General features: G+C 40.6%; 1 protein-coding gene and 1 non-coding gene across 4 annotated transcripts in view; one reads left to right on the top strand and one right to left on the bottom strand.

Moving 5' to 3' along the window:
- Nucleotides 1–25722, top strand: part of NEDD4 (NEDD4 E3 ubiquitin protein ligase) — a 146975-nt gene that overhangs the window by 39058 nt on the left and 82195 nt on the right. For 2 of the 3 annotated variants that reach the window (XM_051821964.2, XM_089310395.1), the window contains one exon: nt 7656–7709. In XM_051821964.2, coding sequence (XP_051677924.1) covers nt 7656–7709 — 54 coding nt within the window. Of the gene's footprint in view, nt 1–7655; nt 7710–11854; nt 16941–25722 lie in introns of those variants that run through there. The other variant, XM_070054227.2, reaches the window with a different exon arrangement.
- Nucleotides 24168–24281, bottom strand: LOC127484047 (small nucleolar RNA SNORA38). The gene has a single exon (XR_007910828.1). It is a non-coding gene; the product is annotated as a small nucleolar RNA SNORA38 (small nucleolar RNA).

The raw sequence follows: 25722 nt of genomic DNA, 5'->3' as shown, positions 1-25722 counted from the left end.
AATGGCCCAAGTCCTTGGGCCCCTGGCTTCAGATAGGCTCAGTTCTGGCCATTGTGACCATTTCGGGAGTGAATCAGCATATGGAAGACCTCTCTTTATCTTTCTCTGCCTCTCTGTAATTCTAACTTTCAAATAAATAAATAAATCTTTAAAAAAAAGTAAAGAATTCTCTGTATACAGAAACAAAGTATAAAGACTTAAACATAAATAAAAATGCCAAACTACTTTATACACATATATATGTGTATGTGTGTATATATGTGTGTGTGTGTTATACAATGCTTTATGCTTGTAAAAATACTTAATTTAAATTTTTACACAATTTTTATTGAAATTTTACATACAACATATATCCACACAAAAACTGTGCACAAATATTCTTAGCTGCATTATTCAAAATAGTCAGGAAGTAGAAACACCCTAAATGTCCATCAGCAGATGAATGGATAAACAAAATGAGGTAAATGCACACAATGAAGTATTACTCATGCTTCAAAAGGAAAGAGCTGACACACAACATCATGGATGGAAAATATACAGTAGCAACAAAAGAATATCTTTACAAAAACCAGATGACTCCATTTATGTCAAATGGCCAGAGTAGGGAACTCTGTGGCAAGAGAGAAGAGAGTAGTGGCTGCCTGGGAGTGGGAAGGTTGGGACAACATGAGGAAGGTCTGCTGAGAGGCACGGGGTTTCTTTTGGGGGCAGTGCATATGTTCTGAAATGGGGTAATGATCATACAGTCTATGAAAAGCCATTGAATTATATACCTTTAAGGGGTCAACTGAAAGGTATGTGCACTGTATCTCAATAAGCTATTTTTAAAGATGTTCCTACATTGTTTCTTCATACAGCTGCTGGTGGAATTTCCAGTAACATTGCTTCAGGTTATTTCTGAATACATTAGAATTATACACTTACTAATACCTTCATGGTTTTTTGAAAATTGGGTACTGTGGCAAATTTTTTATATCTTTAAAAGTTTAAAACTTATTTTCATTTTGTTTAAAAGACAGAAAGAAACAGATGGAACGAGATCTACCATATACTGGTTCACTCCCAAAATTATTTTTTTAAAAGATTTATTTATTTATTTGAAAGGCAGAGTTACAGAGAAGCACACAGAAAGAGGTCTTCCATCTGCTGGTTCAGTCCCCCAATGGCTGCCAACTGCTGGAGCTGTGCAGATCCAAAGCCAGGAGTCCGTAGCCCCCTCGGGGTCTCCCATGTGGGTGCAGGGGCCCAAGGACTTGGGCCATCTTCTGCTGCTTTCCCAGGCCATAGCAGAGAGCTGGATCAGAAGAGAAGCAGCCAGACCCGAACCCACACCCATGTGGAATGCTGGCACTGCAGGTGGTTCCCCCCATCCCCAAAATCTTAAAGTATCCAGTTGTGGGCCAGATCAAAACCAGAAGCCTAGAACTGAATTCATGTCTCCCACATGGGTGTCAGGGACCCAGATACTTGAGCCACCCTCTGTAGTCTCCCAGGGTGAGCATTAACAGGAAGTTGGGTTGGCAACAGGAGCTGGGACTGCAGCCAGGCATTCCAGTATGGGATGTGGGCATCTTATCTGCTGTGCCAAATACCCATCCCCTGCTCTATGCTTTCACACGTTTATAGACTTGCATTCTTACTTTTTTTCAAATGTCTCATCACTGCTATTTTTATTTTTTTCTTTTTCTTTTGCCTTTTCTTTCAGTATTACTATGAACTCTTTTTCTGTGACCATAGCTTTAGTTTTTGAGAGACACACAGACAAATTTCTATCCACTGATGCATTTCCAAATGTCCACAATGGCCAGGGCTAAGCCAGGCTGAAACCAGGAGCCAGGAACTCAAGCCATATAAATGGCAGGGACTCAACTCGAATAGGCACCATCACCTGCTCCTCCTGGGGTATCCTTTAGCAGGAAGCTGGAATCGGGAGCCAGAGTTGGAAATCAGACTCAGGTACTGTGATATGGGATGTGACCCCCTAAGCTGAACACCTACCCATACTCTTACTTCTAATAATTTTTAAGTCTAATCAAAGAATTCATCCCTAGTTTTAAAATCAGAGAAAAGAATAACAGTGAAAAGAAACAGATTCTGGAGTTCCATCCTCTCTCCTCTTTCTGCTTCCTGGAAGGAACCACCTTGCAGTGTTTCTGTTATTTGTTCTGGTCATTTCTCCCATACTGAGGAATGGCTCATACATGTGTGTCCCAATTGATTTCCAGCTGTGATAGCTAAGTAAAAGGAGCCAACTTAGCTTTGGTCTTTGTAGAATTCTAGGTTGAATAGTGTGTTTCCTCAGAAACTTAAAGGCTTCTCTTGATCATCTTTTAGCATTGCATTGCTATTGAAAATTATGACTTATATTTGTCTTATCACTCTAAACTTTGATAATTATCTGTATCCTACTATTTTACAATTTCACATGTACAATATTAGAAATCCTTTGCGTTGAGCTTTTGATGAGCATTTCAACTTAAAGACTTCAGCTTTGCAAGTTTTCTGTGTGAATAATTTCTCTAATGATTTTCTTCCATCTGTGTTACCATTTGGGGATTCCAACTGGTTGGATGCAGGGTCACCTGGACTGATTGTTCCCCATCAGAATGTCTCCTGTGCACCCCAGAATCAGAAAATGATTTGAAGTGATGACTTTCTCACATCTTCCAGCGATGATCTTAGCCAGTGCCATTCCAGAGACATAGGAGATAAATTAATAGATGACATACAGTAAATATCTTAGGGTGGGGATCACCAAATGTTTTTCTTGAAGGGCCAGTCAGTAATTATTCTAGATGTTGTGGGCCAGGAGGCAAAATTAAGGCTTTTGTGTAGGTGTTTAATGTACCTTCTGAAAATTGTAAAAACATTATCTCATGGGCTGTACAAACAAAACAACTCAAAAAACAGGGTAGGCTCCTGGCTGGATTTTGCCTGCTAGTCATAGTTTTCCCAACTTATGTCTTAGGGCATTAGAGGTTCATTCTTGTGCTGAATCTGTTCAGAAAATCCTTTTTTCATTTTCTCTAGTACTCTTCCTTCAGCTTAGCTTTTTGTTCTGCATTCTGGGAGATTTCTGTGAACTTACCTTAAACTCCTTCCATTTGAGTTCAGCAGTCATTTTTAGTTACAGCATCTCTTCCTGGTTCTCCAGTCACTCCCTTTCTGCACTACTCTATTATTTTATGGATGCAAGACTTACAATCTTAAAATTTCTCAAGACTGCTACCTACAGTTTTAACATTGGTTTCTTCTGTTCTCTAAATTGTCTCTTTTTCTCTGGGGGACAGTTTGTATGTAAGTCCATGCTCTCTGGTAATCCAATTTTTGATAAAAAAAATCGATAAAGTAGAGATACCATCTATTACTTCTGTGCATAAAATTCTCCTATGTTCAACACTTAATTATTTTATTTTTGTTACCATTTTTATTTGATGTATTGAAATAGATGTTTACATTTTTTGTTAAATCCCTACCTGAAATCAGGCACAAAGAGGAAAGGAAATCCTCATCATGTTGTCTGTGTGTGTGTGTGTGTGTGCGCACGCGCTTGTGTACCCAAGGAAGATGTCTGAGACAGTTTCTGGTTGGGGTTGCCCCATTGCGTCACCACTGTGTTCCTTGGGTGGTGTCCTGCTTCTTCTGCTCTACTTCATTGCCATCCCTGCTGTGATTCTGTACCGAGGAAACATCACAAACACTCAACTGCTGATGGCCCTCTCGTGTTATGTATGCTTTAATAGTTCTATGTCTTAGAAACCCTTTTCCTGTGATTTAAATAAGATCTCAGGAGACTGTGCTTGGGTTACCATCTGGAATTAGTAGTTTTGATTGTATTGTGTATTTCTGATATTCACCAAAGCAATGTAAGTAAGTCTTTTATGATGTTTATAATCTGGTAGGGCGATATCCCGTACACGGTTACCCAGTTTACTTTAACAAAATGCAAAATGTACTAAGTGCTGTAATGAACTATTTTGGGAACCAAGAAGTAGGAGTGAACAGAGAGGTATGGCTTGAGGTAGGGATTGACATTTGAGCTGAGGCTTGAATAATGGGTGGAAATTGGATGTGCAGAGTAGACATGTTGCAAGTGGAGAGACCTTAGGATATGCAGAAATACGGACCAGAATATGCACTAAGCAGCCAGTTTTTGTTGTGTTTAGAGCATAAGGTACATGTGTATTTGGGTGGGAGGAAGGGCAGTTGTAGGCAGTGAGGCTAGAAAGGCAGATCAGACTCAAATTGCGAAGGTTTGTTTATTTTGTGGTCAAGATGGGGTTTTTATTACTTAAGACCATTGGAAAAAACTTTTGAGCAGGGCAATAAAGAGGATCTAACCTGTCTTTTAGGTAAGTCACTCCAGTGGTAGCAGGAGTTACAGATTAAAAGGATAAGATGGTAAGATGGTTGAGGTAGGGAGTCCTGCTGGGAAGCTGTTAATTATATCCTGAACCAGGATAAAACATTTCATTTTTTTAAAGCAATATTCATTACTGAAGCTTTTGAGTTTTTCCCTCAAAGTATTTCTTCTAGCCCTGTCTCTCTCCCTACTCTGACTTGGCTATCCTAGGCAAAGTTTTAAACATACTTCCTGCCTGGGTTATTAGAACCACAGTTCCTATAGACTGTGGCATCTCAGTCTAATGCATTTTGTCTGTGACTGACAAGAGTAGTATTATATACAACCTAAATCATGTCATTTCTCCTTTAAAAATTTCTTTCTCTTCCTACCACTCAAATATTTTTTAATTAATTAATTTATTTGAAAGAGTTACACAGAGAAAGAAGGAGAGGCAGAGAGAGAGGAAGAGAGAGGTCCTCCATCCGCTGGTTTACTCCCCAGTTGGCTGCAATAGCCAGAGCTGCACCGATCCGAAGCCAGGACCCAGGAGCTTCCTCTGGGTCCCCCATGCAGGTGCAGGGGCCCAAGGAGTTGGACCATCTTCTGCTGCTTTCCCCAGGCCATAGCAGAGAGCTGGATAGGAAGTGGAGCAGCCAGGACTCAAACTGGCGCCCATCTGGGATGCTGGCACTGCTGGTGACAGCTTAACCCGCTTCGCCAGAGCACCGGCCCCCACCACTCAGATCTTCACACCTCTTCTGGATTTCAGAGTCGATACCTGGCCTTTCTTCTAACTAACCAAACATTTCTTGCCAGTAAAACAGAAATATTCTTATCGTGCTCATTCCATAGAGTCTACGCATTCTGCCCCTCCCCTTCTTTCCTCGTGTAGCCTCTTTGCTAGATCTTCTTGTGTCTCGAGTCTCAGTGCAATTCCATGTCCTCCCCCCAGACTTCTGCATCTTTGACAAGACTGTTGTTTTATACTGTGTTTCTATCCCCATGGTATCTCGCCATTAACCAAGGCTTCTGTCCTCAGGTGTTCATGGTTACTGTACGGCTTAGGAGTGCCGGCTGTCATAACCATATTCCGAGCAGTGTAGGGAAAGGCAGTCTGTCCCAGCTGACTGATCCTGTTGAAGAACTCTCCCAGAAATCCCCTCCAATGACTGCTACCAGCTCTGCTTCTTTGACCTCTCCTAGGTGCAAGGGACACATTTTCAGGGTTGCCATGTTGAACAATTTCAGAGGACACCATTCACATAGAGAATAATGCATGGAATAGACTAGAATATTCAGTTTCCTGGCCTGGGTAATGACACAATATGTAAAAAGTTAGCAAGCTGTGTAGTTAAGATTAGCATAATTTATCCTTTATTGAATAGATGTTATACTTCAATTTTTAAATTGTTGCAACTAATCTAAGAAACTCAGGAGTTATGCAGTATGATAAGGCCAGGCATTTGGCTGTAGGTGAAATTAGGATTATTTTTCACAAGGAAAGGAGATTGGACATTGGGTTAGGTCTCTAGATATCTTGTCATATGTATAAGGACTTGTTTTCTGAAGACTGTTATCAGTACTATGGATGTGTACACCAAAGTTGTAAAATATCACAATGTTCGATGTAATATATGTATTTTAGGTCAAAATTCAACCTAAGCATGAGTATTTTTTACATATCATCTTAACTTTGCTACAAAAAATATGACAGATTTTTCTTGGAGAGCAGGTGTTTAGCCTAATAATTAAGACACCCAGGGCTGACGTTGTGGCTTAACAGGTAAAGCTGCCACCTGCAGTGCCGGCATCCCATATGGACACTGGTTTGGGTCTTGGATATTCCTCTTCCAATCTAGCTCCCTGCTAATGACTTGAGAAAAGCAGTGGAAGATGGCCCAAGTGCTTGGGCCCCTGCTACCAATGTGGGCGATCTGGAGGAAGCTCTTGGCTCCTGGCTTCAGCCTGTCCCAGCCCTGGCCATTGTAGCCATCTGGGGAGCCAACCAATGGATAGAAGACTCTCTCCCTGTCTCTCCTCTCCTTGTAACTCATAACTTTCAAATAGATTAAAAAAAATTAAAACACACGCACCCAAGTCCCACATTGGAATACCTGAGTTTGATTCCTAACTATAGCTTCCTGCTAACATAGACCTTTGGAGCCAGCAGGTAATGGATGAAATGATTATATTCTTGCCCCTTATATGGGAGGCCCAGATTTGAGTTCCTGGTTTACTCCCTGGCCTGCCCAACCAACTCAGGTTGTTGCAGCCATCTGGGGGAGTGAACTAGCAGATTGGAGTGTGCTCTTGTCCCTCTCTCTCTCTCTCCTTCTGTCCTTTCCCCTTTCTTTCTCTCTCTCAAATAAGTAAAATAAAAATGTTTTCTTTCTTTTAAATAGTAAGTAGATTTCTAACTTGAGCTTGAAACATTCTGCAAAAATGAAAGCATCAGGGGCCAACATTGAGGTATAGTGGATAGAACCACTGGCTGCGACACCATCATCCCGTATGAGTGCTGGTTTGTGTCCTGGCTGCTCCACTTCTGATCTAGCTCCTCACTAATGGTCTAGGATAATCAGGAAAGCTGGCCCAAGTACTTGGGCCCTGCCACCCATGCAGAAGATGATGCTCCTGGCCCTTGGCTCCTGGCTTTAGCCTGGCCCACCTCTGGCCATTGTAGCCATTTCGGGAGTGAAATAGCAGATGGAAGATCTCTCTCTGTCTCTCCCTTTCTCTAACTCTGATTTTCAAGTAAATAAGTAAATCTTTTTAAAAAATAAAAATGAAAGCATTGAATTGAAAAACAAAATACTGTATCACTTTTACTTATGTGCTATAAAACAGTAAGTGAAAACTCTGTATCATTGGCTGCTTATGTACCTGATACCTTTGAAGCAATAAATGGATCCATTAAGTCGTTACTGAGTCAGAACACTAGTTCCCAGCCTTCACTTTTGAGCATTCTAAATTGATAAATAAAAGGTGAATAAATAAAGCTAATCATAAGTGAAAGTCAGGTCTGTATGTCAAGTGTCTGCTAACATTTGCACAATCTTGGAAATTTACTTCCTTTCGTTCTAATTTAGAACACTGTAAACAAATAAATGACCACATAACTCTGTTGTTAGGGTAAGCCACTGGGAAATGAGTGGCACCTGACCAGGCTGCTCTTGTATTTCACGTGATTTAGAATTCCCCGTAGATAGCAGGAATTAGCAAGTGGCAACGTATTCGAACATTTACTTCTCAGAGTCTGTGGGTTGATGCTCCTTGGTTTTTAAAGAAGGCTTCTTTTTTGCCCACGCAGGTCCACCCTCAGCAGCACCGACTCCTCTTTGAAGTGTTTGATGAAAATCGCCTGGTAAGTTACACTGCATGACACAGGCAGCAGGGGTGCATTTCTGTGGGTGGGGTTGGGGGGCCCAGTGAGTAGGACATCTGTGATCTGAGAGGTGGTTTGCAGTGGTTGTGGGGCTCTAGCTAAATGGTGAGGGAGATGCAATTTTTTTTTTAATCTCCTTTCTGTGCAACTCTCTACTTTCTCATTCTCCTCCTAAGCAACTCTGTGGCTGTCAACAAATTTAATGAGGTCTCAGTCAAGACCAGCAGGGACAGGAGATGGCAGGGAAAGCTTCCTCCATGCCTTGCCTTCCCTCTCACTCCTCTATGAAGCCTGATTGGCAGCTGAAAACTCTGGGAGACTTTGCTTAGAGTGTGTGCACCTGTGCCTCCATACTTCTGTGGCTTTTCTTGGGGTTACCTGTACCAGTTGGCTGTCCCACATCCTCTTTTTTTTTTTTTTTAAGATTTATTTATTTATTTGAAAGGCAGAGTTTACAGAGAGGCAGAGAGAGAGAGAGAGAGAGAGAGAGAGAGAGAGAGAGAGAGAGGTCTTCCATCCTCTGGTTCACTCCCTAAATGGCTGCATCGGCCGGAGCTGGGCCGATCTGAAGCCAGGAGCCAGGAGCATCTTTCAGGTCTCCCACGTGGGTGCAGGGGCCCAAGGACCTGGGCCATCTTCTGCTTTCCCAGGCCTTAGCGGTGAGCTGGATTGGAAGTGGAGCAGCCGGGACTTGAACAGGCGCCCATAAGGGTTGCCGGCACTGCAGGCAGTGGCTTTACCTACAATGCCACAGCACTGGCCTTGTCCCACTCACTCTTCTTGCCGCCCTTCTGTGAAGGAAGTCTGCCCTCTTCATGGTGATGAGGACTGAGCATAGAAATCCCCTGGAAGACAGCCAGCAGTCACAGAGCACGGAAGCAAAGTATGGACTGATCGGTCCGATTCCTGGTGTCCTAAATTATGTTGACGTCTTATGATAATTTTGCCTACTTGGGATTCTATTTCAAATCATCTTTGTGGCTTCTTACAGTTATATTTTAAACCTGTAAGATTTGAATATGTAAACATAAAACTAGTAGTATGTGTTCAGAGTGGAGCAGTTAATAAACTCAAGCACAGAAAAAGAAACCGTTTCACTCATTTTTAACTAACCAAAAACCCTGAATTTTTCAAAAGAGTCTGTTTTTAGTGTTAGCATACGTACTCACCCCCACTTCCAAAAACAGGAATTGTCCTAGTAATGAAAATATTGTCAGTGAACTCTTTAACGAATAAGCAAGAGTACTTTTTGCTGTCCAAAGAGAATTCATCACGGGCTGGCCATGTGATTTTTTTTATGGCCTAGTGATAGCTGTCAGTGATTCGGTTATCAGCTGTTTTCAGTGGCAACAATTTTGTTTTCTATTTGCATTTCTCTTTTTATATAGGATAGGCAACATCTCCCTCCTCCCTCGCCCCCGCTCCATTTCTGCAGGTCTGTTTTCCTTCTAGATGGGACCAGGTGAAATTTAGTATTGGTGTTTTCTTTTCATATCATGAAGTTTGTCTAACAAATTTTGACTTTGAATGTGAAGACAACGATCTGTATGCCTACTACTCAGCTTAGGGACTGGAACATTCCCAGCACCTTTGAGGCCCTCCTTGTCTCCCCCCACCCATCCATAGTATCACCTTTTCATGCTCCACGAATGGTAGCCACTGTCCTGAATTTTGCTTACAATTTCTTTGCTTTTAGAAATATTTTTAGTCATACATGTCTTCAAAAAGTTTATGGGAAATAGAATTAAATGATACATTTATTTGGGGGGCAAAACTGAACCTTTTTATATGAGGGGACTTCAAAAAGCCATGGAAAATGAATATTGGGCTGGCGCTGTGACACAGTGGGTTAAACAGCTGTCTGCAGTGCTGTGAGCCAAATGAGCACTGGTTCAGGCCCCAGCGGCTCTATTTCTGATCCAGCTCCCTGCAGATGCATCTGGGAAAGCAGTAGAAGATGGCCCAAGTCCTGAGGTCCCTGTCATTCCACAGAGGAGACCCAGGAAGAAGCTCCTGGTTCCTGGCTTTGGACTGGCCCTACCCCAGCCATTGCCACCATTTGGGGAGTGAACCAGTGGATGGAAGATCACTCTCTCTCTCTCTCTCTCTCTCTCTCTCTCCCTCTTTCTCTTGTTCTTTCTTTCTCTCTTTCTCTTTCTCTCTATCTCTGTCTTTCAAATAAATAAATACATCTTTAAAAAAAAGAAAATATTTTTTAAAAATCTATGCATACATTTCAAATTTTTTTGCACCAAAATAAATTTGTCTTCTTTTTTATTACTTGAGAGTCACTGAAAGAGAACACAAAGAAAGAGAGCTCTCATCCACGGGTTCACTCCCCAAATGTCCGAAGTAGCGATAGATAGCCTGAAGCCAAGAGTAAGGGTCTCCATTCGTGTCTCCTGTGTGTTTGGCCAGGACCCAAGTACATGCCTCTCATGGTGTGTATTAGCAGGAAACTGGAGACAGGAGCTGGAACCGGGACCCAAACCTAGGTACTCTGACTTAAACCACTAGGCCAGATGATTGCCTCTACACTTATCTTTTAATTCCATTTTCCACAAAGTTCCATAAAACCCACATGTAAATCACTAAAAACATTTCATTGCATATTTTAAATTTATAAAACGTTCCTCTCCCAATGCCTTTCCCATCATGTTTTTGCTTAATGATGCATTTGTGAGATTGTCCCATTATGACACATTTTCACCTATGCACAATTGTCCATCATCAGCAAGCATCATAATACCATCATTTGTTAATCCTTCTTAATAGACAGGAGTGTTATTATTTCTAGTTTTGGTTTTTTGATATTTTGTGAGTTTTGTTTGTTTGTTTTTGCTATTAGTTGATAAACATACCTGCTGTGTCTCCTCATGTACTTGACCAAATGTATCAGTCGAGATACTATGGATTACCCCTCCAAAGCATTCTTTTAAAGTTCTGCCTCTGTTAGACAAATCATTCAATTCTTCTAAAAGCAAATAACAGCATTTTCCTTGCTTATCTGAAAAGTGTATTATGATGATATAGTGACTGTGAAAGCACTTGGAAAATTCATCATGATACAGTTGTCAAGTGTTGCCTAACATTCATGGACGTATGCATTTAAAGCTCTCAGATGCCACATTTTTTGTGTTCACTAAGTATGCTATTTGCATCTATTGTATTAAATGCTCTGCTATGCATTAGAAATAGAATTTTCTTAAGGATCTCACTTTACCAGCCAAAGGGAGCCAGAGATCATTAAAATTGGAAGGTGTGTGTCAGTCTAGTTTTCTGTTTCCAGTCCTAGCCGGTAATTGAAATAGAGATCACCTGAGACTTTGTAGCAACTATAGCCTCTATGCCACTGTCTTTATTCTATGGCGTTTCCAGCCAAATTAAGGACATATCATTTTCCTTGCAAATTCTCTTTGGAAATGTATAGTGAGGAGCACAGATACAATTTTAAACAGAGACAATTTCTAGTCATCTGGAAAACATTTGCAATATAAGCGATATTTGCTTTCAAGAAAGAGTAGGCTGATGTATTCCTGTTTTTTTTTTTTTTTTTTTTTTTCCAGCCCGTTTTAAGGCGTGAGGATTATAGTCAGTTGGTAGTGGCGATAGTGGTGGTTCTGTTCATAGAGATGGGACATTTCAGAAAGGTGTGCCTTTAAATAAAACTGCCCGCCAGTACACAAGTTAGTGACAGGCAGGCTGCAGATTCAGATAAGTAAAGATTAATGTTTCAGACTGGAGTCGGAAATCTAAAGGGCAGCAGAGGAAGCTGGAGACCCAGGCAGGGTTTTCTGTGTTGAGTCGAGAGGCAGTATTGCTTATTTCTTGGGAGAGCTCTGACTTTGTTCTGAAGCTCTTCACTGATTGGATGAGGCAATCTGCTTGCTGTAACTTCCTCTGATTGCAATGTGGATCACATCTAAAAAGACCCTCACAGCAGCATCTGGGCACCATAGCTTAGCCAGGTTGACACATAGCATTCACCATCACAGTGGGTTTTGGCCTTCATAGTTCTGCTCAATCATTAGGCTTACCCAGAGCTTAACCATACCACATTATTTTTTGGCAAACAGTCAACAACCAAATAGCTAAGACTCTTGGGTCAGAAGTTTGAATTCTTTTTTTTTTTTTTTAAGATTTATTTGTTTATTTGAAAGAGTTACACGGAACGAGAATGAGAGGCAGAGAGAGAGAGAAAAGTCTTCCATCCGCTGGTTCATTCCCCAGTTGGCTGCAATGGCTGGAGCTGTGCCAATCAGGAGCCAGGAGCTTCTTCTGGGTCTCTCACACAGGTTCAGGGGCCAAGGACTTGGGCCATCCTCTACTGCTTTCCCAGGACATAGCAAAGAGCTGGATGGGAAGAGGAGGAGCTGGGACTCAAACCAGTACCCATATGGGATGCCAGCCCTGCAGGCAGCAGCTTTACCCTCTATACCACGGCACCGGCCCCAGGAGCTTGAATTCTAAGATAGTCTCCATTTCACTAGCCAGTCTTTTGGCATCTCCTGGATAAGTGGCTACTTTGACTGCAGATCCCTGTAAGAATGGTACAGACCCTGTGCCACTCCAGATCTGAGACAGCCTAACAAATTCTTCAACCTCTCTGCAATTTAAACTCTTACTTGGAGGACTTGAAAGTACCTGTGATGCTCTTAACCTTACTTTTTCTTGGCAGAAGCCCTCCTCTCAGTCAGTTTTGCAAGCATCATTCTTTTTTGTCCCGGTGCAGAGATTTTGAATATTTCTTTGGACATAGCACAGCTAGATTAACCCTCAAAATGTATGTGTGTGTGTGTGTGTCCATCTGTGTGTGTGTATATGTATATATTTCTGAAAGAAAGTGTTGGGCAGTCAGAGTGGCCACGGTGACATCATGCATGCAAGCATACTTCTAGCCTTCTGTCTGGTGTGAGTAGGCACTTGCTTTGGGGCCCCACACAAGCTCAGGAGGATCAGGAGAAATGTATAGTTATGGTATGGTACTCTGTTATGGCATTGCACTCTGGAAACTTAAAACCTACTTAAGGGACACGAAGCTGATGCTTGTAAGAACGGCTTGCCATGCACCCGGACAGATACCTGGAATTCATTACTTTATATTAATAATCAGAAGATCTCATTAACTGGAAGTTTTAGGCCACAGGCATGAGCATTTGTATCTCATTGATCAGCCTAGGTGGAAGTGATTCATTCTATAAGGTATTAGACCCCTAACTTAGTCCAAGAAGAAATGCTGAAGTCATTTGAAGGCAAAATAAAATATCAGGGCTCTTTGATCTGATAAGGGCCAGCGCTGCAGCTCAATAGGCTAATCCTCCGTCTGCGGCGCTGGCACCCCAAGTTCTAGTCCTGGTCGGGGCGCCGGATTCTGTCCCGGTTGCTTCTCTTCCAGTCCAGCCCTCTGCTATGGCCCGGGAGTGCAGTGGAGGATGGCCCAAATGCTTGGGCCCTGCACCCGCATGGGAGACCAGGAGAAACACCAGGAGAAACATCCGAAGGCTCCTGCCTTCGGATCAGCGCCATGCGCTGGCCGCGGCGGCCATTGGAGGGTGAACCAACAGCAAAAGGAAGACCTTTCTTTCTGTCTCTCTCTCTCACTGTCCGCTCTGCCTGTCAAAAATAAAAAAAAAAAATAAAAAAAGAATATTTTATAAAATAAAAGCGATAAGGAAATATTTACCGAAATCTGTAAAATTCATAAAGGAGGTAGGTCATGTAAAACCTAAATAAGGTAATAATTGTATAACTAAGTTCACAAACTGTTATCTGCACTTTAAAACACAGTAGTATCTCATTCCGGTTAGATGTAATTTGATAAATTCCCAGATTTCTATTTTGTGATCTTAATTGATTAAAAATACCATGTAGAAAGTTTTGATTGAAAACAGGTCTAGCTTAAGCAGTTTTCTTTTTTTAAACAAAGTGTGAGTATATGTTTTACATATTTGCTTTTACTTAGGAAAAAAAAACTGACTTAGAAAAATACAACTTGGGTGTAGTAGCATGTGGTGTAAACAGCTGAACTATTTTGCTTTTTACTTTCCTATGAATGAGCCAGTATATATTTATTACTGGAGTTCCAGCTATAAAATTCAGGTAAGGGGTTTAAATATACCCTAGAGTATTATTTAAAAATAAATTTGTTTCTTTCAAATAGAATACCAAGCTTGGTCTGTGACATTTGGGAGAGAAATTAAAATATTAAACTTTTATTGCCTAATAAACTTAAAATAAAGGTTAAATAAATACAAAGTAGAAAAAATATATGTACAAAATCACAACCTCTAAAAGAAACAGACAGTCCACTGTTCTCTACTGTGGGAGTTTTATCAGCGCCAGCAATTCCACCTGTAGGGCAGTGCCAGTCCTCAGAAATGTAAACAAATATGTACTTTGTTTATATAAAGAAATAAGTAGCATGGCTTGTATTTCTTTATAGATATCACACTGCTAAATGGATTGTTTCAAGGCACCAGTAGGGGCCAGCAAAGAGCTCTTAAGAGTTTTTCAGAACAGAATTGGCATTGAGATATGTTTATTTGATGTGTTAAATCCTTTTTAGACTTCTTTACTTACCACAGCACTCTTGTAAGTGAATGGATTGCAGAGACAGTAGAATAAAATATCCTATGTGCTCAGAATATATTGGGGTATAGTTCTTCTGCCTAATCTGCATATATTTTGAAAGGAATGTTTGCTTAGGCTGTTTCTTGGCAGAGTTTTAATAGTCAAAATACGAACGGCATCATTTAAAGACTGTACCACTTGGCTCGAAAAGAGCTTAAAATTTCAGCAGAAAATGCTTGGTGACAGCTTCTCAAACTTTTTTTTTTTCTCAGACCTATGCTCCATTCTTACAATAGCATTACCAGACTGGTTTCAGAATGTAATCCTTAAGCTTTCGCTTTTTATAACTGGTATTTGGAAGCTGAAGTACTTATCTGTTTGATTTAATGCTAAAAGTTTAATTCACTCCCCAAGTTTGGGTGTTTCCAAGTTTATACAACTGTTTGAATTTTCTTGTTAAACGTTTGTTAACAGCCCGGGTTCTTTCTACATTAACTAACTTGACTAGATTCCTAGTATGGCTACTATTTGGAAATTCAATCTTTGATTTGATACTCAATTACATGGGCTTTCATTCCTACCAACTTCCTGTAATTCTATACCTTTGGGTAAAAATATTAGTGGCCAAACTGCTGGAGAAGGTAAATGCACTGTGATTCACAGAGTTAAATGCTCATTTAGTAGAGCTGGGGTGAAAAAACACTGTTTCGACTTGAAATGCTAGAAGATTGTTGTTCTTGTGTTACTCATTCATGCAAATTGGAGAAGGTATAATTGAAACAAGGTTGGCTGTGTTTGAGTCAGTGTGCTGCAGCTGAGCTCAGCTTAAAGGTCGCTGGAAATCGAGTGCTTTGTAAGTGAAGGCATTTTGACTACAAGCGATTCAAGACATTTTGGAATCGTCAGTCTCAGGAATGGGCCGTCTTTTTCCTCCTGTGATATCTGGTATCTAATGGTTTACTGAGGGTAAAGGCTACTGCTTCGTGGCTCTTTCAGGCACCACCAATGATTTTTTCTTTTGCTGCGGTGCAGCTGCTTCTAGCCTGTCTCCCGACAGAGATCTTTGTTATGACTTTCAGCCCTTAACATGTTTGGAAATGAGAACAAATGGCACAAAGCTTACGATTGCACTTTGCAGCCAGAAGAAGTAATACTTACCCTTTGTCAGAGACCTCCGGAGATGATTTGGATAGCCATGTCCACATGTGCTTCAAAAAACCAACACGGATTTCAGCGTCTAACGTGGTGCAAATGAAGCTGACTCCCAGACAGACTGCCCTAGCTCCATTAATAAAGGAAAGCGTTAAGGCTCAGGAAAGATCATCTGTTCCTGCATCTGAAAATGTTAATAAAAAGAGCAGCTGTCTACAGATTTCGCTGCAGCCAACAAGGTACAGTGGATGTCTTCCGTCTTGCAGTGTCTTGGCTGATGGTGATGATGTGTCTTCGTTTGCTCGTGTCTTGAAGGATGACATTGACAGCAGTGCTGTGGTTGATAATGAACTAAGTGCTGTGAGTGATGGCAGCCTTTTGAGCAGTTCTGCCATTTGCAGTGGTAGCCTCAGTAACTTTTCAGTCAGTGATAATGGATCTTACAGCAGCACCGGTAGTGATTATGGGTCATGTGCAAGTATCACAAGTGGAGGGTCGTACACGAACAGTGTCATCAGCGACAGTAGTGGTTATACTTTTCCCTCAAGCGATGATACTTTTTTTGGTGGAAATTTATATTCTGACAGCACCTCCAACAGAAGTGTGCCAAACAGGAATACTACTCCCTGTGAAAGTTTTTCAAGAAGTACAAGTACTGTTCCTTTTGTCCAGGATGACTTGGAGCCTGGAATAGAGATTATGAAATTGCCATTGAGCAGGAACCCGAAAATTCCACTCAAGCGCTGCTCATCCTTAGTGATTTTTCCTAGGAGTCCTTCAAGTACCCCACCAGCTTCTCCAACAACCACAGGTACTCTTCCAAGCAAAGGCTCCTATCAAACTTCTCACCAGTTGCTCGTGTCTCCTAATGAAATTGCACATAATGAAGATGGTACTATTTCTAAGGGATTTCTTTCCACAGCCGTCAATGGACTTCGGTTATCTAAAACAACTTGCACTGCTGGAGAAGTGAGAGACATCCGGTCGCTTCATGGGAAGGGCTCATTGCAGAAGAAAATTGTCCTTTCAAATAATAGTCCGAAACAGACTGCCTGTGAGAAGTCGCCTGAAGGATATTCTTGCCTTTCAGTGCATTTCACCCAACACAAGGTGACCACAGTAGATGGCAAAACTACGAGTGGTCATTGTAAACCAGAGAAGTCGGGAGTTAAGCTTAATTCCGATTCAGAATGTAGCAAGCTTGTGCACAAGACATCTGCATGTTTGCCATCCTCCCAAAATGTAGATTACCAAGTAAATGTCAGTGGAGAGTTGGAAAGACCAAATTCACAGATAAACAAAAGCCATGCCATTTTACAAAGGAGTATTTCATTGGGAGGAACTTATCCAAATATTGCCTGTTTATCCAGCCTTAAGCACAGTTGTTCTAAGGGGGGACCATCTCAATTACTCATAAAGTTTGCATCTGGAAATGAAGGTGAAGTTGACAGTAGAGATGTCACAAGTGAACTGTCTAATTCTTGTAAGGTAAGTTTCCTTTGGTCTTGGTATATGATAATTTTACACTAGAATAGCTTACTGAAATATTTTGTTAACATTTATTAAGTTAGCATTTCCTGATCCTTAGCTACCAAGTATTATATAGTCAGAAACATTATATTTATAAATCCAAAGAATCTCTGATAGTTTTCTCACTTTGTTAATTTAGCAGTTTCCTGTATATTTTATATATATATATATTTCCTATATCTTTTTAAACCTCTCCTAAGTGATTTAAGCAATAAAATGTTTAAATGGCATAACAGCAAGTTTTAAATAACAACCTACTTCAAAACATTGTATCTTGGTTTATTTTTTTTTCTCAAGTGGCGTACTATTTTATTAAATAACTCCTTATTTTATTCCTACTTTCAAAAATGCTCATTTGCTGTCCTCCCTTCCCTTACTATTGTGAAATGAAGTAAGACAGAATGTTTCTAAATGATAGTAAACAAAAAGCTATGTGAAGTGTGAAGATCTTATTACAAATGACTGTAGGAGAAAAATTTCCATAAAATATATGTATTTATAACATCACTGATGAAACTACCATACTGCATGTGCAGAGCAGAGGAAAACTAAGTGGCATCTGCGTCTGTATAGACCCCAACCACAGGAATTTTGTTTCCACCCTATTTTTCTTTAGCCACCAGTTAATACTGCCTTCTAAAATATAGCTCATTCTTTTCAACAATATTAAATTCTGAGTTTTCTATGTGTGAATTTGGTTTCAGTTGCTAGGCATTTCCCATAATTTTCTACTTAGCTTAATAATTTGTTGTTTTGACAGTTTGCTTTATTATACTAGTGATTTTAACTCTAGTAAATCTTAGCCAAAACAATTCTTTATATAATATGGCCTTTCCAAAGTATTTAAAGTATTTTGAACACAAATAGATTTTTGAGTTTCTGTATTTGGAAGCTCTTGCCAGAGTCTAGGAAATTTACAATTTTTCTCTGACTAAACCTCTTCTAGATGACAGGACATAATGGGTTTTTTCTTTTTGTGGGGGGAGGGACGTATCTGTTTGTGTTTATGTAACATTCGGTATCTGTATTAAAGATTAAAACAGAAAAAAAAACAACTTCTGGACAAGTAGTTTTAGGTCGATGTGAAGTAATAGCTCATTTGTTTTCTGTCTTTAGAGATCTGATAAATATAATCATTGTTGCCCATGCCCAAAGTTAATATAGGCAGTGTCTTACTGAGGATGAAATAAGATCAGATTTCAGATTCTGATGTATGTTTTAGAATTGCTCACTCCATTTAGAAAACTTGTTTAAAATCAGCTTTTGGGAGATTATAATCCCTTCAACTATTTTCCCCTACAGAAAGAAATGAAGTGACACTGTAAAGAAACATATTAAAAGCTGTCGATTTGAACCTGATACAAGTTGCAAATTTATTTTACACTTAATTAAATAATTAATCTGTAAAGAATAATTAATGTAATAGAAGTATTAATGCAGTTGATTTTCTGGCAATATTATAAGCTGGTTTTGTTGGTGCTTTTGAAAAAGGGTATTTTTAAAGGGCTTTTTATGGAATGTGAATTAAATGCCTTTTGCATTGCTGGGAATATACATTTTTAGCAGTTTTATTTACATCTAGGTATGCCACCTTAAATTTTTTTTGCAGTAATCAAACACCTAGTTTTGTGCAGATTTTATTTTATAGTGAATTATTGGATTATAAAATAGTGCAGAAGTATGCAGTTTGCCAGAGAGCTTTAAAGTAGTCCTCCCTTAAATGTTCATTAAACAATTTTGTAAAAGTATTGTAAACAGTAGTGACGGCTAAGTTCCTTTTATACTAGATCTAAATTGCTGTAATTGATAAGTAGTAAAGCAGGGACTTATTTTATGAGGAACACACTAATACTGCTTTTTCTAAACATAGCAGTGGCAACAATAATGGGGTTTTAGAAATAATCCTTTGTTTATCAATAATTATATATTAATCTAATTATAGTGGTATATTGTAACTCACTTATAAATAAACAGCTCCCAAAATATTTCCCATGTCTCCAGTTAGTCTGGGTTCGTATTCTGATATGCTGAGTCTGGACTCACAGTTAACAAGTTGATATTAGAGTAGCATTTAGTAATGTCAGCTATCTGTACCGAGCAGCCGAGAAATTAAATCACTGCTTTGCCCGGAGACCCTGGTTTCTAAAGCCCTGAGAGGTCTAGATTCTTTTCTGTGTGTTCAGCTACCAGTTTGCAGCAGCACAATATCGAGTTTCTGGCTGCCTATGATCAACAGCTCATTAATGACTAATTTTTAAAATCCAGTGAGAACTTTTACCTGTATCTGGGACACAGGCTCTGTTCTGTGTTTACAGCTTAGAATAAAGATGAGACTCTGCAGTCTGTGTGATAGTGTTTATTTGTAAGGCAGGGCAGAGAACATAACAATATCTGGCATTTGGTTACTGTATGTGCCTTTATTTGAACACTGGTACTTTTGTCAAGGCTGTGTAACGACTGTTGACCTGAAACTGGAGATTCAGTGTTTTATCATTGTGTGCAGTATTTTCTTAGCTCAATCAGTTGAGGAGCTAAGGTGCTTCTTAGGGCAGAATTTTTACTAGATTTCCAAAATCTGTATAGCAGTTACTTTCCCCTGTTATTATTAATTTTTAATCTTTTATTTTCTGTCTCCTGTATGATAATGTTAGCATACGCAGAGACTTCATTACCCTAGTATTTGATGTTTCTTAGTATTTTGCCCAAGCTTCTACATGTCTTCCATTCTTTGCTGATATGCATATTTTCATTAGAAACATATTTTTAGTTTTTGTTATAAACCTTTTTTATGCATTTTCTGCTATTTAATTCTGAGTAGGTAAATTGCTTAAACCTGCTGTAGCAGAACTTGGTTCAAATGTATGTCTCAATGAATCCAAAATCTTTAACACTAATCTCAAGATTATACCTTTCAGTCATTTCTCTATTTAGCTGTTCTTCCTAAAATAAATGTTTTAAATATATATTAATTTTAGCATCCCATTATTTTCCCAGTCATTATTTTACTAGACTTAGCAGAATATTCAGACATTTGGTTGAGTTTATTTTGAACAACACTTGATATTTTCTATAAAAATCAATGTAATTTATAAATATTGACTCTAAAACTGTGATGCAAAAATGTTAATGACCAGTTTTAGAAATTGGGTGAACAATGTATTTGTGTATTTCCTGGAACTGAGGATTGATGTTAATTTCAGGGAGGCTCAGGGAGCTGATTCTGGGCTTGGAAATACTTTGCATTCTCTGTAGATCTAGCTTCTTCTGTTCACGTGTCTATCACACATTTGAGTGCCAGGCACTGTCCCAAGTGCTGGGAATAAAAATGAATAAAACACATTCTCTGTTTTGGGGCAAGTCCCTTCTCGTCGACCTTTACTAGGCTACACACAGGCAAACCAAAAAAAATTTTTTTTTCAGTGTAATGTGCTAAAATAGAGGTGGATATGAAAGAGATCTGATAGTATTGTTCTGGTCAGTGGAGGAAGGCCCCACAGAGAGTGTGATGTTAGATAGGTGACTCAGAGTTCCCCAGGCAGAGAAATCAAGGAGAGCAGAGGGCAGGGCTTCTCACTCTCAGCACTCCTGGCATGTCTGGGCACCCCTACCCACCAAATGTCAGTAACACCCCTGTGCCCTAGAGGGATAACCAAACAAGACCTCCAGACTTTGCCCAATGTCCCTGACCTGAGAGGCACAGTTGCCCCCTCCTGAGAATCACTGCTTTAGACAGCAGCAGCTGCAGCAACACACACAGGGCTAGAGATGTGTAAGAACCACCGGCAGTCAAAGCAGCGGAAGGTGCTGAGGGCTGGGAGGAGATGAGGCCCTGCAAGTGGGCTGGGGTTGCATGAGGTCTGGTGCCTCCTGCTGGAGAGAAAGGGGCCCGTCTCCTGCTAACAGTACTGGTTAGGCAGTCCAGGGTCTGTGTTGTGGCAGTGGTTCAGCTGCCATTGAGACCCCGGCATCCCGTATCAGTGCACCAGGTTGGAGTCCCGGCCGCTCTGCTTCCAGTCCAGCTCTTTGCTAATGCACCTGGGAAAGCAGTGGAGGATGGCCCAAGTGCTTGGGCCCCTGAACCCACATGGGAGACCTGGATGTAGTTCCTGGCTCCTGGCTTCAGCCTGTCCCAGACCTGCCTAGTACAGACATTTGGGGAGTGAACCAGCACATGGAACATCTCTTGGACTCCCTCTACTTCAAAAAAAGAAAAAAAAAAGGCCTTAAAAGCTAGGTAGGCCATGGAAGACTTTATTTCAGAGTGTAAAGTGCTTGCTTTTATGTCTTTAGAATATGAGCTTTGGTGACACCATGCATTATCAACAAACCAGTCTTCTTTTGATAGACAGAGTTAGACAGTGAGAGAGAGAGAGACAGAGAGAAAGGTCTTCCTTCCATTGGTTCATCCCCGTAATGGCCGCCACGGCTGGCGCACCGTGCTGATCTGAAGCCAGGAGCCAGGTGCTTCCTCCTGGTCTCCCATGCGGGTGCAGGGCCCAAGCACCTGGGTCATTCTCCACTGCCTTCCTGGGCCACAGCAGAGAGCTGGACTGGAAGAGGAGCAACCGGGACAGAATCTGGCGCCCCAACGGGGACTAGAACCCGGGGTGCTGGCGCTGCAGGTGGAGGATTAGCCAAGTGAGCTGCGGCGCCAGCCCAAAGTAGTCTTCTTAACGTGGGTGACTGAGTGAATGGTGACATCATGACTTAGGGAGTTCAGGAGGAGGCAGACAGGGAAGGTGAAGAAGTCACCTGTTAGGTGGTGCAGAGAGGCTGTCCCCAGGTGCTGCGGTGTGTCTGGTGGGGCAGCTGGAGACAAGGTCCAGGCCTGAAGAAAAGCAAAGGCTGGGGAGGTAGGTTGGGCGTTAGGCAGAGGGTCAGAGCCTCAAGTGAGGTGGAGTTATCCGGGGAAAGCATGAAGCGAGATGGGGAGGGAGGGTAAGTCTGAATGCTGGGGCCCAGCAGCCTTAGCCACGTGGTGAAAGGACAGGTAAAGAGGAAGCGAGTTCAAGTCACTAGAGAGGCTGGGAGAGAATGGTGGCCTGCAGGGAAGGGGCGAGGGGGATGGACAGGTGCATGGGGGGGGGGGCAGCATACTGTGCTGCAGACGACTTGTGTAGCCACTGGACATAGCAATTAGGAGGTGCTTGGTGACCTTAGCAGGAGTCGACTAAGGAATGCTGGGATGGAAAGCTAAGTTGAACAAAGAGTGAAATAAGGAAGTAGGAACAACCAACTTGAGCTGCTTGCTTAAATGCCATAAAATCTGTGCAGGCCGGCATAGGCAAGGTGCGCTGCTATGTAGGAGACGTGGTGCTAGGTGCATATGAGGTGGGTAAGTCCCTGCCTACAAGGAGACTACAGCCTCTATTCCAGGAGGAAACAAAAAAGGTTGTAGCTGTGTGCTTTTCCACCTCAGAATTAAGTGACTAAGGACAGCAAAGACAGAAGTGGAGAGTCCGCAACACCCAATGAAGGAGACACAGAATTAGAAGTGAAACCTTGGGACTGTATGAATATTCACAACTCGTTTGGGGCAGCATTACTCTAACTTTCTCAGACCCCTCCCTATCACCATAAATAAGACAAAGCAAATAGAGCTTCCATGTAGAGAACAAGTCAGGGCTTTCACCTCATTCCTGGAAACTCTTTGGAGAATAGCAACTCTGTCACTGCCTTCTCACAAGACATGGAGCCCATCGTGTGCTCCTGTTCTAGGGACTCCTCCTTCTGGATCCTCCCTCCCTTTACATTATGAATTACGGGGAACACAAGAGACCAGGAGCAGCCAGGACCAGAGCCCGTGTAGACAGAGGGGCTTGGCAGAGCCCCTGGGTGTGGTGAGACACTGTGTTGAGGTCAGGAAGGTGGTTAGCAGAAGGAGCAAATGAGTGCAGAGAAGGGGAGGCAGTTGTCCTGTCAACGATTCCAGGAAATACCTGAAGGATTGCTCACGTGTCTGGTTCAGTGTGCTTTCTTCCTCCTGGAGTGGGGTTGGAAGACCATGGTCAGATGCAGACAGAAACAAGAAAAACTTTGCAAAACAAAGGGGGAATTGAACTGTCCCAGTTCCATGAGATGTCTTGGAGGACGCTCTCAACATGGGAGCAGTTGTTGAAAAGGGTTTTACCTTTGCTAAGTTGACCACACTGCTGAGAGCGGCACTCAGAGCTCAGAAGGGCAAGCTGCTAGCCTATGTGTGTATTCCTTGGATTTTTTTTTTTAAGATTTTTTTTTTTAATTTAATTGAAAGGCAGAGTGACAGAAGGAGGGAGAGAAAAAAATCTTCCAATGCCTTTTCACTCCCCAAATAGCTGCATCAGCCAGGGCTAGGTCAGGCTGAAGCTAAGATCCTGGAACTTAATCTGGGTCTCCCATGTGGTTGACAGGGATTCAAGTACTTGGACCATCTTCTGCTGCTTTCCAGGCATGTTACAGGGGGCTGGACCAAAAGTTGAGGAGCTGGGACTTGAAGGGGCATCCTGATATGGGATGCCACATGACAGGTAGCAACTTAAACTGCTGTACCACACTGCTGGCCCCCAGGTTTGTATCTTGTACAGACAGTTCATGCACTAGTTAAAACAAAGAACATCTTGAATCAGCCAATCCAACACATTTCTCATTATGCTTAGGACATGAGGGGGGAAAATTGATAGGCCTTCTGTTGACTTAGAGGTATTATATAACCATAATAACATGGTTAAACAGTTTTATTTACTCTTACTAAAAAATAAATATTACTAAGTGAAGATAAATTTATGTCAGTATATTGCTAGTACAGTGGATAATGTTTTAAGTCCTGTTTATTAAGTACGGAAATACTCTCAACAGATCTTTATCTTTTGTTCCCCTCTTGCAAAAGGCTGGCAGTGTAATATTTTATGATATAGCTAATATAATCTCATCTAGAATTACTTCCTTTTTTCTCTCAAATTTCTGCTTGGGGACTGCCTCTAATACTTTATTAAGGATTGCAATTGAAGATTGGCTGTTAAGATGTCAGCTGGACCACTGATTTTACAGATTTTCAAGTGCATGTAAATATTTCAAGAATGCAGATGCTAGTTTACTTGATCTGGGAGGGGGCCTGAGTGATTTCTGATAGATAGATAGATAGATAGATATGTATATATATATATGTATATTATATATATAAATAAACATATATATGTATGTATTCTTCAATGTGGAATGGTTGGTGTTGAGCCTGCAGGGAGCAGGCTGGCCCCAGAGATTCCCCAAGTCCACATTTCTTTGCCTCCAGGTCTTACATGGATTTCTGTATTTCTAACAAGCTACCAGATTATACCGTTACTCCTAATTCTCCATATACACTTTGAGAAGCAATGCCTAAAACCATTCTTGATGAAAATCTTAATACAGTTCATAATTGAAGTGCCATTATAATGAAAAAGTATTTAAAAACATATTCATACACTTCAGATGCCAGTTGTATATACAGAAGAACTGAAATTTTTATTATAAAAAATAAGAAGCTTCCCTTGATTTTAGGGGCAAAGGTATACTTGTGACCAGGGCCAAAATAATTTGCAAAGAGTTTTAAATCCACTTAGGCATCTAAATTAGCATTTGATTGAAACCATGTAATATAGAAGAGATTATTTAGACAACTATAATTTTAAGGGCAAGGCTGCCTGCTTGCCTTATAAAAGAACTACAGTATGAGTCCTGAAAAACTGTGACCCTTAAAATTTCCAGGATTACCTTTTAGTTTCATTGAGAAACTTAAAAATACCGGTCTGCAAAGCATGCAGTTCTACTTAAAGAAAGCTCTTTAATTCCTGATGGCTGTAATTCTGGTATATGTTATTTTTCAAATCAATGCCTAAATGTTATTTATTAAAATAACAATATGTTGTTTTGAAATTGTTTAAATAAAAGTATTTAAATCTCCCATTGCCGTGTGTAATGAGTGGAAACAGCCTCTGTGATCAATGCTTAGTAATGAGCAATCCTGTTGATAGCGTCTTAGCAGAACTTCTAAAGACCATCGCTATTTAGCTCTTTAATGCTACTTTAAATCAGACACAACTTCTCAAATGTATCTCAACACCTGAAAATCTTAGGAACTGTTCTTCTCTTGGAGTAGTTTAAGAAATCCTATTGATTTAATACGTCACTGAATAAGAAGTTTTTACTGTAATGTAAATTTAAAATATATTATCTCAAAAACTAAAATAAAAGAAAGAAAGGCAGAAGGAAGGAGGATGGGAGGGATGGGGGAGGGGATATCGTTATGTTCTTAGACTTGTATCTACAAATCATATTGAATCTGTTAAAAATTTATTAAAATTAAAAATGAAATTAAAAATAAAAATACCTAAAAAATAATATAACCTGTAAAAATTCACCTTAATGCTACCCTTTTATTACTTTGAAAATTTCAACTTGATGTCATTATCTTCTGTTGTCTATAAGCAGTGAGAACTTATTAATTTTTACTGTATAATAAGCATTGAAAATGAGTTCTTTTTCTATTTGACAAAAATAGAAATCTTATTGGTGACTGAGTTTTAGTAGTCTTTGTGGATGCTTGTGGCTTAGCCTAATTTCAGAGAGCTTTGTGAGATATTAAACATTTCAAGTAAAAGATGAGAACCAAGAAACATAGCAAGAAAAAAGCTAAAAATGGAGATGTAGAAATAGGTAGACCAGCAAGCAGACAGGCAAATATAAATCTTTTAGAATTGATCCTTGAGAAGGGAGTAAGCCACTG

This window comes from Oryctolagus cuniculus, chromosome 12 (genome assembly GCF_051225735.1).
Source record: "Oryctolagus cuniculus isolate XC-2025 breed Fujian yellow rabbit chromosome 12, ASM5122573v1, whole genome shotgun sequence".
NCBI classification, from domain to species: domain Eukaryota; kingdom Metazoa; phylum Chordata; class Mammalia; order Lagomorpha; family Leporidae; genus Oryctolagus; species Oryctolagus cuniculus.
Note: the sequence above shows the minus strand (reverse complement) of the source record. Positions and strands in the feature narration are given on the sequence as shown.